The sequence below is a fragment of the Schistocerca piceifrons genome, chromosome 6, assembly GCF_021461385.2.
Source record: "Schistocerca piceifrons isolate TAMUIC-IGC-003096 chromosome 6, iqSchPice1.1, whole genome shotgun sequence".
Lineage (NCBI taxonomy): Eukaryota > Metazoa > Arthropoda > Insecta > Orthoptera > Acrididae > Schistocerca > Schistocerca piceifrons.
This window is the reverse complement of record NC_060143.1, coordinates 262102038-262117128: the sequence shown is the minus strand read 5'-3', so window position 1 is coordinate 262117128 and position 15091 is coordinate 262102038. Positions and strand designations below refer to the sequence as shown.

Genomic DNA, 15091 nt, shown 5'->3' with positions numbered 1-15091 from the left:
TCATAGAACTGTTTCCATACTGTTTAGCGAACGTTGCGCTCTCGAACAGCACGTGTGAAAAATGAACTAAATCTTTCCGTACAACTGTTTCTCCTACTTTATTAAAACGGTCATTTCTCCTATGTTGGTGGCAGTCAATAAATAAATTTCAGTCCGCAGCTCGTGATCGTGCGGTAGCGTTCTCGCTTCCCGCGCCCGGGTTCCCGGGTTCGATTCCCGGCGGGGTCTGGGATTTTCTCTGCCTTGTGATGACTGGCTGTTGTGTGCTGTCCTTAGGTTAGTTAGGTTTAAGTAGTCCTAAGTTCTAGGGGACTGATGACCATAGATGTTAAGTCCCATAGTGCTCAGAGCCATTTTGAACGGGAAACGACAAATCCAGTCGCCCAACTCCATGGGCAGACGATTTGATTAGAAGCCGCTTATGAGGCATGTTGTTAAAACCCTTTTGTAAATTCGCAAATGTGGAATCAACGTGAGATCCTCTGTCGAAAGCACTCATTACTCCGTGTGAATGATGAGTCATTTGTGCTTAACAAGAACGTTCTTTTTTTTCTGAATCCGTGCTACTTGTGTGTCTTTACATCATTTTCTTCGAAGTATTTCATAATAACGGAACAGTGAATGTTCCACACTTCGTTTTTTTGTCGTGGTTTGACAAACATAATGTTGTAAAATTATTTCTTGGTTTAATAATGCATTTAGGTTTTTCATAAATGCACCTAATGGACTGAGGTGAACGTGTCGTTATTCCAGTTAGAGAAAACGTAAGTGTTTTACATTTGGGTATAATTAGACCATGCGCAGATTTCATTCTAAAAATTGCCAACATACAAAGTTAGCCGCCGGACTGGCTTACTCCTCAATGGCTTCATTCGGAAATGAAACACTGTCATGATAAACGCAGAGGTCGACCAAGCTCAGATACACCAGTTGACGACCAACAGCTAAAATTTATGGCTCATAAGTACCCGAGCAGAATGGATAATAATTAAGCACTTCTTTCTGGAGGTATCTGGAAGGGCTTTATCTAGCCAGGTAGTTCACAACGGTGTCCATGTAATGGATTTGGCCTTCAGGGGTCAAGTTCTAACAAAAGTACAAACCCTGTAAGGTGTGTACTGTGTTTGGAACTAGTATGTCATGAGTAGTTAGATTAAGGCCTGATTTGTTGAAGCTATGCCTTGTTATATGACTGTTCATGACAAAATCATCAGTTTGTAAACGTTGGCCACGAAGTATGCAAACGAATTAATCACAGTAGCACAAATGTACAGAAAATCCGTGCAGCGTGAAACGGGTATGCATAGCATGTGCAACTGAACACCAGTGTACAAGTAGTCTTAAAAGCTTCTCCTTATTATACAGTGTAAATGTGGTCAGATCACAGCTAAGCACGGTGCTACGGATTGATTTCCCTTTAATATAATCACAATACTTCAATATGAAAATGCTCCAGCGCTGAAAATACCTCTCCGAAGTAATTGAATACTGATGTGGTTAACGGACAAAATCTGCAGGGTCTATTACAAAAGCTAAAGACCACACTACTAAATTACTACACGAAAATAATAACATACATGTTATAAAAACAGTAGGTGTTCTCGACATAACTCACCCTTCATAATCTGAGAACTATGCTTGCAGAGAGTGGGATACTTATTACTGATTCGTCAGAGAAACTAAATATGACAGAATTATTTCATTATCTGTTTCCTAAACGATCATTGAATTGACAAAGGGGGATACTGACAAAAATTGTGTCGAAAATAGCGACATACAACACATGCTTCAATATCATGCACTAAAATTAAAGAAATTACTAAAGAGACTATTAATGATTAACTGCAGAGGCGAACTGATACTTTGTTAAACTCAAAATGTTCGAACAGTAGATAAACAGCACATGGACTTTACAATACACCTGAACATTAATCGAATTTTTAGTAATCACAGAAAGATAAGTTTCCTAGATTCGAGGGTTATTCGGAAAGTAAGGAACGATCGGTCGCGAAATGGAAAATAGGCTACAGTGAAAATCTGATGAAGCTTTGCACAGATGCGTTGGGCACTGTGTCTAGTAAGCTCGTCGATAGCATCATGTCGCTTTTTTTCAGTTCTGAGCTCACAGTGAGGACGTAAAGATGGCTAGAAATTAGTGCCTCCCGCCAAGTACGAGGGCCTGGCGAAACATTTCACCTGAAGATATGCAATATAACTGCCATGCGGTTCGTTCTACACGACAATCCTCGGCCGCACTCTGCAGGCGCAATGAAGATGCTCCTGCAGCTTTTTCGATGGGACGTGTTTGATCACCCACAATACAGCCCATAATTGGCCACCTCTGAGGTTCATTTCTGCTCAAATGAGCTGCTGGCTATGAAGACAATATTTTGACACAGACAACGAGCTGCAGTCCAGAGTAGAAAATTGTCGAAAAGCACTGGCGGCTGTCTTCTATAACGAGGGATTTGAAAAGTTGGTACAACGCTGCGACAGATGTCTAAGTCTGAGTGGCGACTGTGTAGAGAAGTAGCTGGAAGGTGCAGCTAACCGTTGCAAGTAAAACAGTTTTGATTTTCACTGTGGTTTCCATTTCGCGACCTATCGTTCCTTACTTTCCGAATAGCCCTCGTATGTGTTACAGTAATGCATTAAGCAAGCCTAAAAGCAGGAGGGAATGGCGAAATTGAATGCGTCAAGTATCTGACTGAATAATTAAGACATTCCTGTAGTCATCTTCGAACTAGCGAGAAGTAATCGATCTCTGAACCTCTGTAATATTATAAGCTACATTCGCGGCCTAACTCGCAATTCGTCATCAGCCGAACATGTGAAATGATAGCAATTTAAATATGCAAATATAAAACTCTCCTGACTGAAATTTCTTCAACTTCGTATTAATAACCACTGCAAATAAATTAATGATCTCACCAAATATCCGAATGCAGTTGCTCACCTCTGATCAACTTAGGCCGCATGACTGCTGCGTCCATAATGTGTGAATTTAAATTTACTCGTCCGATTGGCTCTTTTCAGACACGTACCGCCTGACTGGCTGTAGCCGAGTGGGACTCGCCAAAGGATGTAAAACAACTAACTACAGTTTCGCGCTTCACAAAGATACAGCTCAACGAGCTAGCATGGTCTATAGATATTGATTACAGGATACCTTTGCGAAATGTGTGCAAAAATTATATCAAAATTTAAAGGACATGAAACTAGGAGTGGAATGAAAATGCCTTGTAGCACACAAATTTCAACCATCCATCAATGAGGTGCGCTAAGGTGGAAAAGTGTACAGTTGCTGTAGAAACTGTTATCATTGGCCCCACATTCTCAGGACTGTTCCCGCCTGACACTTGGCTGTTCCCGCCTGACACTTGGCTGTTCCCGCCTGACACTTGGCTGTTCCCGCCTGACACTTGGCTGTTCCCGCCTGACACTTGGCTGTTCCCGCCTGACACTTGGCTGTTCCCGCCTGACACTTGGCTGTTCCCGCCTGACACTTGGCTGTTCCCGCCTGACACTTGGCTGTTCCCGCCTGACACTTGGCTGTTCCCGCCTGACACTTGGCTGTTCCCGCCTGACACTTGGCTGTTCCCGCCTGACACTTGGCTGTTCCCGCCTGGCACTTGGCTGTTCCCGCCTGGCACTTGGCTGTTCCCGCCTGGCACTTGGCTGTTCCCGCCTGGCACTTGGCTGTTCCCGCCTGGCACTTGGCTGTTCCCGCCTGGCACTTGGCTGTTCCCGCCTGGCACTTGGCTGTTCCCGCCTGGCACTTGGCTGTTCCCGCCTGGCACTTGGCTGTTCCCGCCTGGCACTTGGCTGTTCCCGCCTGGCACTTGGCTGTTCCCGCCTGGCACTTGGCTGTTCCCGCCTGGCACTTGGCTGTTCCCGCCTGGCACTTGGCTGTTCCCGCCTGGCACTTGGCTGTTCCCGCCTGGCACTTGGCTGTTCCCGCCTGGCACTTGGCTGTTCCCGCCTGGCGCTTGGCTGTTCCCGCCTGGCGCTTGGCTGTTCCCGCCTGGCGCTTGGCTGTTCCCGCCTGGCGCTTGGCTGTTCCCGCCTGGCGCTTGGCTGTTCCCGCCTGGCGCTTGGCTGTTCCCGCCTGGCGCTTGGCTGTTCCCGCCTGGCGCTTGGCTGTTCCCGCCTGGCGCTTGGCTGTTCCCGCCTGGCGCTTGGCTGTTCCCGCCTGGCGCTTGGCTGTTCCCGCCTGGCGCTTGGCTGTTCCCGCCTGGCGCTTGGCTGTTCCCGCCTGGCGCTTGGCTGTTCCCGCCTGGCGCTTGGCTGTTCCCGCCTGGCGCTTGGCTGTTCCCGCCTGGCGCTTGGCTGTTCCCGCCTGGCGCTTGGCTGTTCCCGCCTGGCGCTTGGCTGTTCCCGCCTGGCGCTGGGCTGTTCCCGCCTGGCGCTGGGCTGTTCCCGCCTGGCGCTGGGCTGTTCCCGCCTGGCGCTGGGCTGTTCCCGCCTGGCGCTGGGCTGTTCCCGCCTGGCGCTGGGCTGTTCCCGCCTGGCGCTGGGCTGTTCCCGCCTGGCGCTGGGCTGTTCCCGCCTGGCGCTGGGCTGTTCCCGCCTGGCGCTGGGCTGTTCCCGCCTGGCGCTGGGCTGTTCCCGCCTGGCGCTGGGCTGTTCCCGCCTGGCGCTGGGCTGTTCCCGCCTGGCGCTGGGCTGTTCCCGCCTGGCGCTGGGCTGTTCCCGCCTGGCGCTGGGCTGTTCCCGCCTGGCGCTGGGCTGTTCCCGCCTGGCGCTGGGCTGTTCCCGCCTGGCGCTGGGCTGTTCCCGCCTGGCGCTGGGCTGTTCCCGCCTGGCGCTGGGCTGTTCCCGCCTGGCGCTGGGCTGTTCCCGCCTGGCGCTGGGCTGTTCCCGCCTGGCGCTGGGCTGTTCCCGCCTGGCGCTGGGCTGTTCCCGCCTGGCGCTGGGCTGTTCCCGCCTGGCGCTGGGCTGTTCCCGCCTGGCGCTGGGCTGTTCCCGCCTGGCGCTGGGCTGTTCCCGCCTGGCGCTGGGCTGTTCCCGCCTGGCGCTGGGCTGTTCCCGCCTGGCGCTGGGCTGTTCCCGCCTGGCGCTGGGCTGTTCCCGCCTGGCGCTGGGCTGTTCCCGCCTGGCGCTGGGCTGTTCCCGCCTGGCGCTGGGCTGTTCCCGCCTGGCGCTGGGCTGTTCCCGCCTGGCGCTGGGCTGTTCCCGCCTGGCGCTGGGCTGTTCCCGCCTGGCGCTGGGCTGTTCCCGCCTGGCGCTGGGCTGTTCCCGCCTGGCGCTGGGCTGTTCCCGCCTGGCGCTGGGCTGTCCCCGCCTGGCGCTGGGCTGTCCCCGCCTGGCGCTGGGCTGTCCCCGCCTGGCGCTGGGCTGTCCCCGCCTGGCGCTGGGCTGTCCCCGCCTGGCGCTGGGCTGTCCCCGCCTGGCGCTGGGCTGTCCCCGCCTGGCGCTGGGCTGTCCCCGCCTGGCGCTGGGCTGTCCCCGCCTGGCGCTGGGCTGTCCCCGCCTGGCGCTGGGCTGTCCCCGCCTGGCGCTGGGCTGTCCCCGCCTGGCGCTGGGCTGTCCCCGCCTGGCGCTGGGCTGTCCCCGCCTGGCGCTGGGCTGTCCCCGCCTGGCGCTGGGCTGTCCCCGCCTGGCGCTGGGCTGTCCCCGCCTGGCGCTGGGCTGTCCCCGCCTGGCGCTGGGCTGTCCCCGCCTGGCGCTGGGCTGCCCCCGCCTGGCGCTGGGCTGCCCCCGCCTGGCGCTGGGCTGCCCCCGCCTGGCGCTGGGCTGCCCCCGCCTGGCGCTGGGCTGCCCCCGCCTGGCGCTGGGCTGCCCCCGCCTGGCGCTGGGCTGCCCCCGCCTGGCGCTGGGCTGCCCCCGCCTGGCGCTGGGCTGCCCCCGCCTGGCGCTGGGCTGCCCCCGCCTGGCGCTGGGCTGCCCCCGCCTGGCGCTGGGCTGCCCCCGCCTGGCGCTGGGCTGCCCCCGCCTGGCGCTGGGCTGCCCCCGCCTGGCGCTGGGCTGCCCCCGCCTGGCGCTGGGCTGCCCCCGCCTGGCGCTGGGCTGCCCCCGCCTGGCGCTGGGCTGCCCCCGCCTGGCGCTTGGCTGTCCCCGCCTGGCGCTTGGCTGTCCCCGCCTGGCGCTTGGCTGTCCCCGCCTGGCGCTTGGCTGTCCCCGCCTGGCGCTTGGCTGTCCCCGCCTGGCGCTTGGCTGTCCCCGCCTGGCGCTTGGCTGTCCCCGCCTGGCGCTTGGCTGTCCCCGCCTGGCGCTTGGCTGTCCCCGCCTGGCGCTTGGCTGTCCCCGCCTGGCGCTTGGCTGTCCCCGCCTGGCGCTTGGCTGTCCCCGCCTGGCGCTTGGCTGTCCCCGCCTGGCGCTTGGCTGTCCCCGCCTGGCGCTTGGCTGTCCCCGCCTGGCGCTTGGCTGTCCCCGCCTGGCGCTTGGCTGTCCCCGCCTGGCGCTTGGCTGTCCCCGCCTGGCGCTTGGCTGTCCCCGCCTGGCGCTTGGCTGTCCCCGCCTGGCGCTTGGCTGTCCCCGCCTGGCGCTTGGCTGTCCCCGCCTGGCGCTTGGCTGTCCCCGCCTGGCGCTTGGCTGTCCCCGCCTGGCGCTTGGCTGTCCCCGCCTGGCGCTTGGCTGTCCCCGCCTGGCGCTTGGCTGTCCCCGCCTGGCGCTTGGCTGTCCCCGCCTGGCGCTTGGCTGTCCCCGCCTGGCGCTTGGCTGTCCCCGCCTGGCGCTTGGCTGTCCCCGCCTGGCGCTTGGCTGTCCCCGCCTGGCGCTTGGCTGTTCCCGCCTGGCGCTTGGCTGTTCCCGCCTGGCGCTTGGCTGTTCCCGCCTGGCGCTTGGCTGTTCCCGCCTGGCGCTTGGCTGTTCCCGCCTGGCGCTTGGCTGTTCCCGCCTGGCGCTTGGCTGTTCCCGCCTGGCGCTTGGCTGTTCCCGCCTGGCGCTTGGCTGTTCCCGCCTGGCGCTTGGCTGTTCCCGCCTGGCGCTTGGCTGTTCCCCCCTGGCGCTTGGCTGTTCCCCCCTGGCGCTTGGCTGTTCCCCCCTGGCGCTTGGCTGTTCCCGCCGGGCACTGGGCTGTTCCCGCCGGGCACTGGGCTGTTCCCGCCGGGCACTGGGCTGTTCCCGCCGGGCACTGGGCTGTTCCCGCCGGGCACTGGGCTGTTCCCGCCGGGCACTGGGCTGTTCCCGCCGGGCACTGGGCTGTTCCCGCCGGGCACTGGGCTGTTCCCGCCGGGCACTGGGCTGTTCCCGCCGGGCACTGGGCTGTTCCCGCCGGGCACTGGGCTGTTCCCGCCGGGCACTGGGCTGTTCCCGCCGGGCACTGGGCTGTTCCCGCCGGGCACTGGGCTGTTCCCGCCGGGCACTGGGCTGTTCCCGCCGGGCACTGGGCTGTTCCCGCCGGGCACTGGGCTGTTCCCGCCGGGCACTGGGCTGTTCCCGCCGGGCACTGGGCTGTTCCCGCCGGGCACTGGGCTGTTCCCGCCGGGCACTGGGCTGTTCCCGCCGGGCACTGGGCTGTTCCCGCCGGGCACTGGGCTGTTCCCGCCGGGCACTGGGCTGTTCCCGCCGGGCACTGGGCTGTTCCCGCCGGGCACTGGGCTGTTCCCGCCTGGCACTGGGCTGTTCCCGCCTGGCACTGGGCTGTTCCCGCCTGGCACTGGGCTGTTCCCGCCTGGCACTGGGCTGTTCCCGCCTGGCACTGGGCTGTTCCCGCCTGGCACTGGGCTGTTCCCGCCTGGCACTGGGCTGTTCCCGCCTGGCACTGGGCTGTTCCCGCCTGGCACTGGGCTGTTCCCGCCTGGCACTGGGCTGTTCCCGCCTGGCACTGGGCTGTTCCCGCCTGGCACTGGGCTGTTCCCGCCTGGCACTGGGCTGTTCCCGCCTGGCACTGGGCTGTTCCCGCCTGGCACTGGGCTGTTCCCGCCTGGCACTGGGCTGTTCCCGCCTGGCACTGGGCTGTTCCCGCCTGGCACTGGGCTGTTCCCGCCTGGCACTGGGCTGTTCCCGCCTGGCACTGGGCTGTTCCCGCCTGGCACTGGGCTGTTCCCGCCTGGCACTGGGCTGTTCCCGCCTGGCACTGGGCTGTTCCCGCCTGGCACTGGGCTGTTCCCGCCTGGCACTGGGCTGTTCCCGCCTGGCACTGGGCTGTTCCCGCCTGGCACTGGGCTGTTCCCGCCTGGCACTGGGCTGTTCCCGCCTGGCACTGGGCTGTTCCCGCCTGGCACTGGGCTGTTCCCGCCTGGCACTGGGCTGTTCCCGCCTGGCACTGGGCTGTTCCCGCCTGGCACTGGGCTGTTCCCGCCTGGCACTGGGCTGTTCCCGCCTGGCACTGGGCTGTTCCCGCCTGGCACTGGGCTGTTCCCGCCTGGCACTGGGCTGTTCCCGCCTGGCACTGGGCTGTTCCCGCCTGGCACTGGGCTGTTCCCGCCTGGCACTGGGCTGTTCCCGCCTGGCACTGGGCTGTTCCCGCCTGGCACTGGGCTGTTCCCGCCTGGCACTGGGCTGTTCCCGCCTGGCACTGGGCTGTTCCCGCCTGGCACTGGGCTGTTCCCGCCTGGCACTGGGCTGTTCCCGCCTGGCACTGGGCTGTTCCCGCCTGGCACTGGGCTGTTCCCGCCTGGCACTGGGCTGTTCCCGCCTGGCACTGGGCTGTTCCCGCCTGGCACTGGGCTGTTCCCGCCTGGCACTGGGCTGTTCCCGCCTGGCACTGGGCTGTTCCCGCCTGGCACTGGGCTGTTCCCGCCTGGCACTGGGCTGTTCCCGCCTGGCACTGGGCTGTTCCCGCCTGGCACTGGGCTGTTCCCGCCTGGCACTGGGCTGTTCCCGCCTGGCACTGGGCTGTTCCCGCCTGGCACTGGGCTGTTCCCGCCTGGCACTGGGCTGTTCCCGCCTGGCACTGGGCTGTTCCCGCCTGGCACTGGGCTGTTCCCGCCTGGCACTGGGCTGTTCCCGCCTGGCACTGGGCTGTTCCCGCCTGGCACTGGGCTGTTCCCGCCCGGCACTGGGCTGTTCCCGCCCGGCACTGGGCTGTTCCCGCCCGGCACTGGGCTGTTCCCGCCCGGCACTGGGCTGTTCCCGCCCGGCACTGGGCTGTTCCCGCCCGGCACTGGGCTGTTCCCGCCCGGCACTGGGCTGTTCCCGCCCGGCACTGGGCTGTTCCCGCCCGGCACTGGGCTGTTCCCGCCCGGCACTGGGCTGTTCCCGCCCGGCACTGGGCTGTTCCCGCCCGGCACTGGGCTGTTCCCGCCCGGCACTGGGCTGTTCCCGCCCGGCACTGGGCTGTTCCCGCCCGGCACTGGGCTGTTCCCGCCCGGCACTGGGCTGTTCCCGCCCGGCACTGGGCTGTTCCCGCCCGGCACTGGGCTGTTCCCGCCCGGCACTGGGCTGTTCCCGCCCGGCACTGGGCTGTTCCCGCCCGGCACTGGGCTGTTCCCGCCCGGCACTGGGCTGTTCCCGCCCGGCACTGGGCTGTTCCCGCCCGGCACTGGGCTGTTCCCGCCCGGCACTGGGCTGTTCCCGCCCGGCACTGGGCTGTTCCCGCCCGGCACTGGGCTGTTCCCGCCCGGCACTGGGCTGTTCCCGCCCGGCACTGGGCTGTTCCCGCCCGGCACTGGGCTGTTCCCGCCCGGCACTGGGCTGTTCCCGCCCGGCACTGGGCTGTTCCCGCCCGGCACTGGGCTGTTCCCGCCCGGCACTGGGCTGTTCCCGCCCGGCACTGGGCTGTTCCCGCCCGGCACTGGGCTGTTCCCGCCCGGCACTGGGCTGTTCCCGCCCGGCACTGGGCTGTTCCCGCCCGGCACTGGGCTGTTCCCGCCCGGCACTGGGCTGTTCCCGCCCGGCACTGGGCTGTTCCCGCCCGGCACTGGGCTGTTCCCGCCCGGCACTGGGCTGTTCCCCGCCCGGCACTGGGCTGTTCCCGCCCGGCACTGGGCTGTTCCCGCCCGGCACTGGGCTGTTCCCGCCCGGCACTGGGCTGTTCCCGCCCGGCACTGGGCTGTTCCCGCCCGGCACTGGGCTGTTCCCGCCCGGCACTGGGCTGTTCCCGCCCGGCACTGGGCTGTTCCCGCCCGGCACTGGGCTGTTCCCGCCCGGCACTGGGCTGTTCCCGCCCGGCACTGGGCTGTTCCCGCCCGGCACTGGGCTGTTCCCGCCCGGCACTGGGCTGTTCCCGCCCGGCACTGGGCTGTTCCCGCCCGGCACTGGGCTGTTCCCGCCCGGCACTGGGCTGTTCCCGCCCGGCACTGGGCTGTTCCCGCCCGGCACTGGGCTGTTCCCGCCCGGCACTGGGCTGTTCCCGCCCGGCACTGGGCTGTTCCCGCCCGGCACTGGGCTGTTCCCGCCCGGCACTGGGCTGTTCCCGCCCGGCACTGGGCTGTTCCCGCCCGGCACTGGGCTGTTCCCGCCCGGCACTGGGCTGTTCCCGCCCGGCACTGGGCTGTTCCCGCCCGGCACTGGGCTGTTCCCGCCCGGCACTGGGCTGTTCCCGCCCGGCACTGGGCTGTTCCCGCCCGGCACTGGGCTGTTCCCGCCCGGCACTGGGCTGTTCCCGCCCGGCACTGGGCTGTTCCCGCCCGGCACTGGGCTGTTCCCGCCCGGCACTGGGCTGTTCCCCGCCCGGCACTGGGCTGTTCCCGCCCGGCACTGGGCTGTTCCCGCCCGGCACTGGGCTGTTCCCGCCCGGCACTGGGCTGTTCCCGCCCGGCACTGGGCTGTTCCCGCCCGGCACTGGGCTGTTCCCGCCCGGCACTGGGCTGTTCCCGCCCGGCACTGGGCTGTTCCCCGCCCCGGCACTGGGCTGTTCCCGCCCGGCACTGGGCTGTTCCCGCCCGGCACTGGGCTGTTCCCGCCCGGCACTGGGCTGTTCCCCGCCCGGCACTGGGCTGTTCCCGCCCGGCACTGGGCTGTTCCCGCCCGGCACTGGGCTGTTCCCGCCTGAGACTTCGATTGTTGTAGAAGACTGCGGAAGCACTGCAGATTCTGTAGGCGCTCTTAACAATACACTGTTCTCTTAAAAGTGCATAGGCTAGAGTATTTTGAGCAGGTGAGAGTGTCACTCGAACGCAATCAATTTGAATCACATTTGTGTTGATTTGTTCAGCCAGGCGCAACGCAGGTTCTGTATCGCTCCTACAATTTTACTACTTAACTCTTGGTGCAACAAGCTTATAAAATTTCATCAGTACCTTTGCACCTTAATGTCGGAGGCCCCTTCAGACAAAAATAGCTTTCTGAGTAATCCGCAACTGTGCGTGTGACGCACGGTATTTCTGACACCTTTATCCGATTCCCCCTTCACCATTCCATACGCGAACGGCGCACGGGAAGAACGGTTGTCGGTAAACATTTGTATTAGCTCCAATTTCTCGAATTTTCTCGTTGGGGTCATTTCGCGAGATGTATGTGGTAGGAAGTAATACGTTGTCTGACTCCTCCCGGAATGTACCGTCGGAAATTCAACAGCAAATCAATACGTAACGCACAACGCCTATCTAGTAGCGTCTGTGAATGGCGTTTGTTGAACAGGCCTCGCTCCGGCTAAACGATCACGTGACGAACGCACTGCTATTTCTCTCTGAGGTGACAGAAGTCATGGGATATTCAAATGGTTCAAATGGCTCTGAGCACTACGGGGCTTAACTGCTGAGGTCATCAGTCCCCTAGAACTTAGCACTACTTAAACCTAACTAACCTAAGGACATCACACACCTCCATGCCCGAGGCAGGATTCGAACCTGCGACCGTAGCGAGTCATGGGATAGCGATAGTGAGATATACATATACAGATGGCAGCAGTATCGCGTAGATGGGGTATAAAGGGGCTAGTTCGTTGGCGAAGTCATTAGGACCTCACGACGGTAATTAACAGATTTTGGACGCGATACTCTTGTGGTAGCTAGACGCATGGGATATTCCATTTCGGATATCGTTAGGGAATTCAGTATTCCGTGATCCACAGATCAAGGGTGTGCCGAGAACACTCAACTTCAGGCATTTCCTCTCACTCCGGACAAAACAGTGGCCGACGGCGTTCGCCTAGCGATAGGGCAGCGGCGTTTGCGTAGAGATGTCAGTGTTAACAGACAAGCAACACAGCGCAGAAATAAACGAGGGATTTACAACGAACGTATCCGTTAGGATAGTGCGGCGAAATTTGGCGTTAATGGCATATGGCAGCAGGCGACCGACGCAAGTGTCGTTGCTAACAGCACATCGCCTGCGGCGCCTCTCTTGGGCTCGTGACCGTATCAGTTGAACGTTAGACGATGTGAAAACAGTGGCCCGGTCAGACGAGTCCCGATTTCAGTTGGTAAGAGATGGTGGTAGGTTTCAACTATGACGCATACCACACGAAGCCACGGACCCATGTGGTCAACAACGCACTCTGCAAACTGGTAGTGGCTCCAAATGGTGTGGGCAGTGTTTACTTGGAATGGACTGGATCCTCTGGTCCAGATGAACCGATCATTGACTGGAAATGGCTATTTTCGGCTACTTGGAGACCATTTGCAGCCGAACAATGATGGAATTTTAATGGATGACAATGCGCTACGTCACAAGGCCACATTCGCGATTGGTTTGAAGAACATACTGGAAAGTTGGAGCGAATGATTTGGCTGTCCAGATCGCCTCACGTGAATGTCACCGAACATTTATAGGACATGATTGAGAGGTCACTTCGTGCACAAAATGCTGCAAAGGGAAAACATTCGCAGTTATAGACGGCTGTAGAGGCAGCACGGCTCAGTATTTCTGCAGGAGACCTCAACGACCTGACGAGTTCCTGCCACGTCGAGTTGCTGCCCTACGCCGTGAAAAGGGGGTCCGACGCGATGTTAGGAGGTATTCAGTGACTCTATTCATCTCAGTGTATTTCATTTTTACTTCAGTCGAAATTCCGACGTTTTAAACACAATTTTTTTGTGGAAGACCTAGCCGCCGAGAGCCCAACATCTTATTCTTCTGCGCTCATTATATACTGCCTTTTCATTAAAGAACCCATCATCTTCATTTAAATGCTTGATCAGTCTTCGTTTGCCCTCGAGTAATGGTTTTGCATCCTCAAGTATTGCGTATGGTCTATTCAGAGTTGCCTTTCCACGTTTATAAAATCTTCAAAATGCAAAGTTACGAAGTTTTGTTTCGACGTATATATGAAGGGCTTATTTCAATAGTGATGCAAGTCCATTACCTCCACTTTTCTATCTATAATGCTTCTGAAATTAATGATCGAAACAAATAAACAGAAAGAAAGGTTCGTCTCTAGCAAGAAGCCATATGCTTGAATATTCCTCGTATCTCAACTGCAGATTTTTCAGTGCTCATTTAACTTTAGGAATCTGTACCTCAAAATGAACAAAAATAGACTTGTACCACTATTGAAATAATGCCTTAATATATAATTGCATTTCTCGTTACTAACAATTCGCCTTTCTAAAAAGAAAAAAGACCAAAATTTAACTGTAACACTGAAATTAAAGAAAATTTCTAGGAAGACATGAAGTGTTTATGAGTAGAACAAAAATGTGTCACATAATGGGTTGATATGAAATGAACAACTGCCACAGCATATTAAATGTCTTGTGGTCGATACATAGAAGTTAGAGTGAATTAAACTTTGTTAGCCAACTCTTCTTCTTCCACTGAGGAGTAGCTTCCCAGGGATTCTAATGCAGTTAATATTACCAGCTTAATAATATAACAGTCCCTAGTTTTCAAGTCCTTCTTTGGTATCGCACCTAAAAAGTACATCTTTGACTTCGTTCACCCAGAGACTTCTGGGTAATTCTTGGCATACGTTTCATGTACCGTAACGTGGAAATAAATGCATAAAATGTCCCAGTTGGTATCAGATAGTAGTAGCAGCCCCGGCTAATCTGACTGGGAGCACTTACATGTCTCTGTTGTGAACATACTCGTTTTCCGGACCACAGTCAACACTACTTCGGGGTTCTTATTTATAACAGTACTCAAACGATAAATGTTCGTTTGTGGAGTTAACCACCATCTAACATCTTGAATCTCGAAACCAGGCATAAAATGTCTCCTAGCATCTTTATACTCAGTATTTTCACTGCGTGTACCCATCATCTGAACTTTTAAAAATTCGCAGTACTTAAATTCAGTCGACAGGTAGCACACCCAAACAACTATGTTTGCTCAGACACTGCATACAACTAGGGTTTGAAAATGAATCATGATTACAATGTTTGCAATAAATTTATTGATGTTTAGGAGCAACTTTTGGTTCTGCTTTCGTAAATATTTTCTGTCCAGTTGATGTGAAAATTCTTGCTACTTATGCGCACAGATCTTGCCTGGCGGTTCATACGACGAGCGTTCAAAAAGTAAGTTACACATTGCCATGGCAGGCCAAGTAACTAGTATTGAATGCTACGCTACGCTTCAAAGTGACAGACACATGACACTGTTTTCCAATATAGCCACAGTGTTTTTCCAAACAATGGTCGGAACTTTCTGACAATACTTCAGTTCCTCAATAGAAATCTGCACGGAGCCGTTGTGTGGAAGTTCACATTGTTGTAAAATCTTTTTACTCCCAGATGTTCTTTCAGCTTGCCGAAAAGGTGGTAATCACATGGTACTATATCTGTATCTACCAAGCAATAACCCACGCCTGCGCGGCCTTGGTTAAATTGTTGGCACTACTTCACTGCGGCTGCACGGGGCTTTGCATTTAATTAGTATATATGAAGAATTTCACGGTGATTCAGTGAGCAATTTAGACGTCTTGTCTATAAGAATAGTACTCTCCCGCGCACTCCGGTTTTGTAGTAAGTTTCCAGTGGTCGCGCCACTTCACTCGCGCGCTGTTTAGGCACCTGTTATCCGTACCGCAGCTGAACTCTATCTTCTGCCAATGCGCCACACCTGTCGCACAGTGATATTATCGTGGGGCGACATGCGTAGTTTGTCTCTGCACAGTTATGTCTTTAATGCATGGACCAGTGACGAAACGTACAGGTACTGTACTGAATCTTGCCTCCTCAGAACTTCCATACTTCAATTGGAATGTTCGATTCCTTATAAATTCCGGCTGACATGTTAACTGTTTATACTTCAATTATTCATTCCACATATAAAGGAATTTTGCATATATTTGATCAGCCAAATACTATTTACCTGATAA

At 58.3% G+C, this 15091-nt stretch overlaps 2 protein-coding genes across 2 annotated transcripts in view; one reads left to right on the top strand and one right to left on the bottom strand.

Annotated features, from left to right (window-relative positions):
- LOC124802517 (excitatory amino acid transporter 2) overlaps positions 1-15091 on the top strand; it is a 294422-nt gene that overhangs the window by 20401 nt on the left and 258930 nt on the right. The gene's annotated exons all lie outside the window — the stretch shown is intronic.
- The window catches only part of LOC124803264, a 47536-nt gene continuing 35764 nt past the window's right edge, over positions 3320-15091 (bottom strand). Inside the window, exons 2-4 of the mRNA XM_047264448.1 lie at positions 9821-10900; positions 8918-9768; positions 3320-8865 (exon numbers count right to left, since the gene is read on the bottom strand). Coding sequence (XP_047120404.1) covers positions 3320-8865; positions 8918-9768; positions 9821-10900 — 7477 coding nt within the window. The remainder of the gene's footprint in view (positions 8866-8917; positions 9769-9820; positions 10901-15091) is intronic.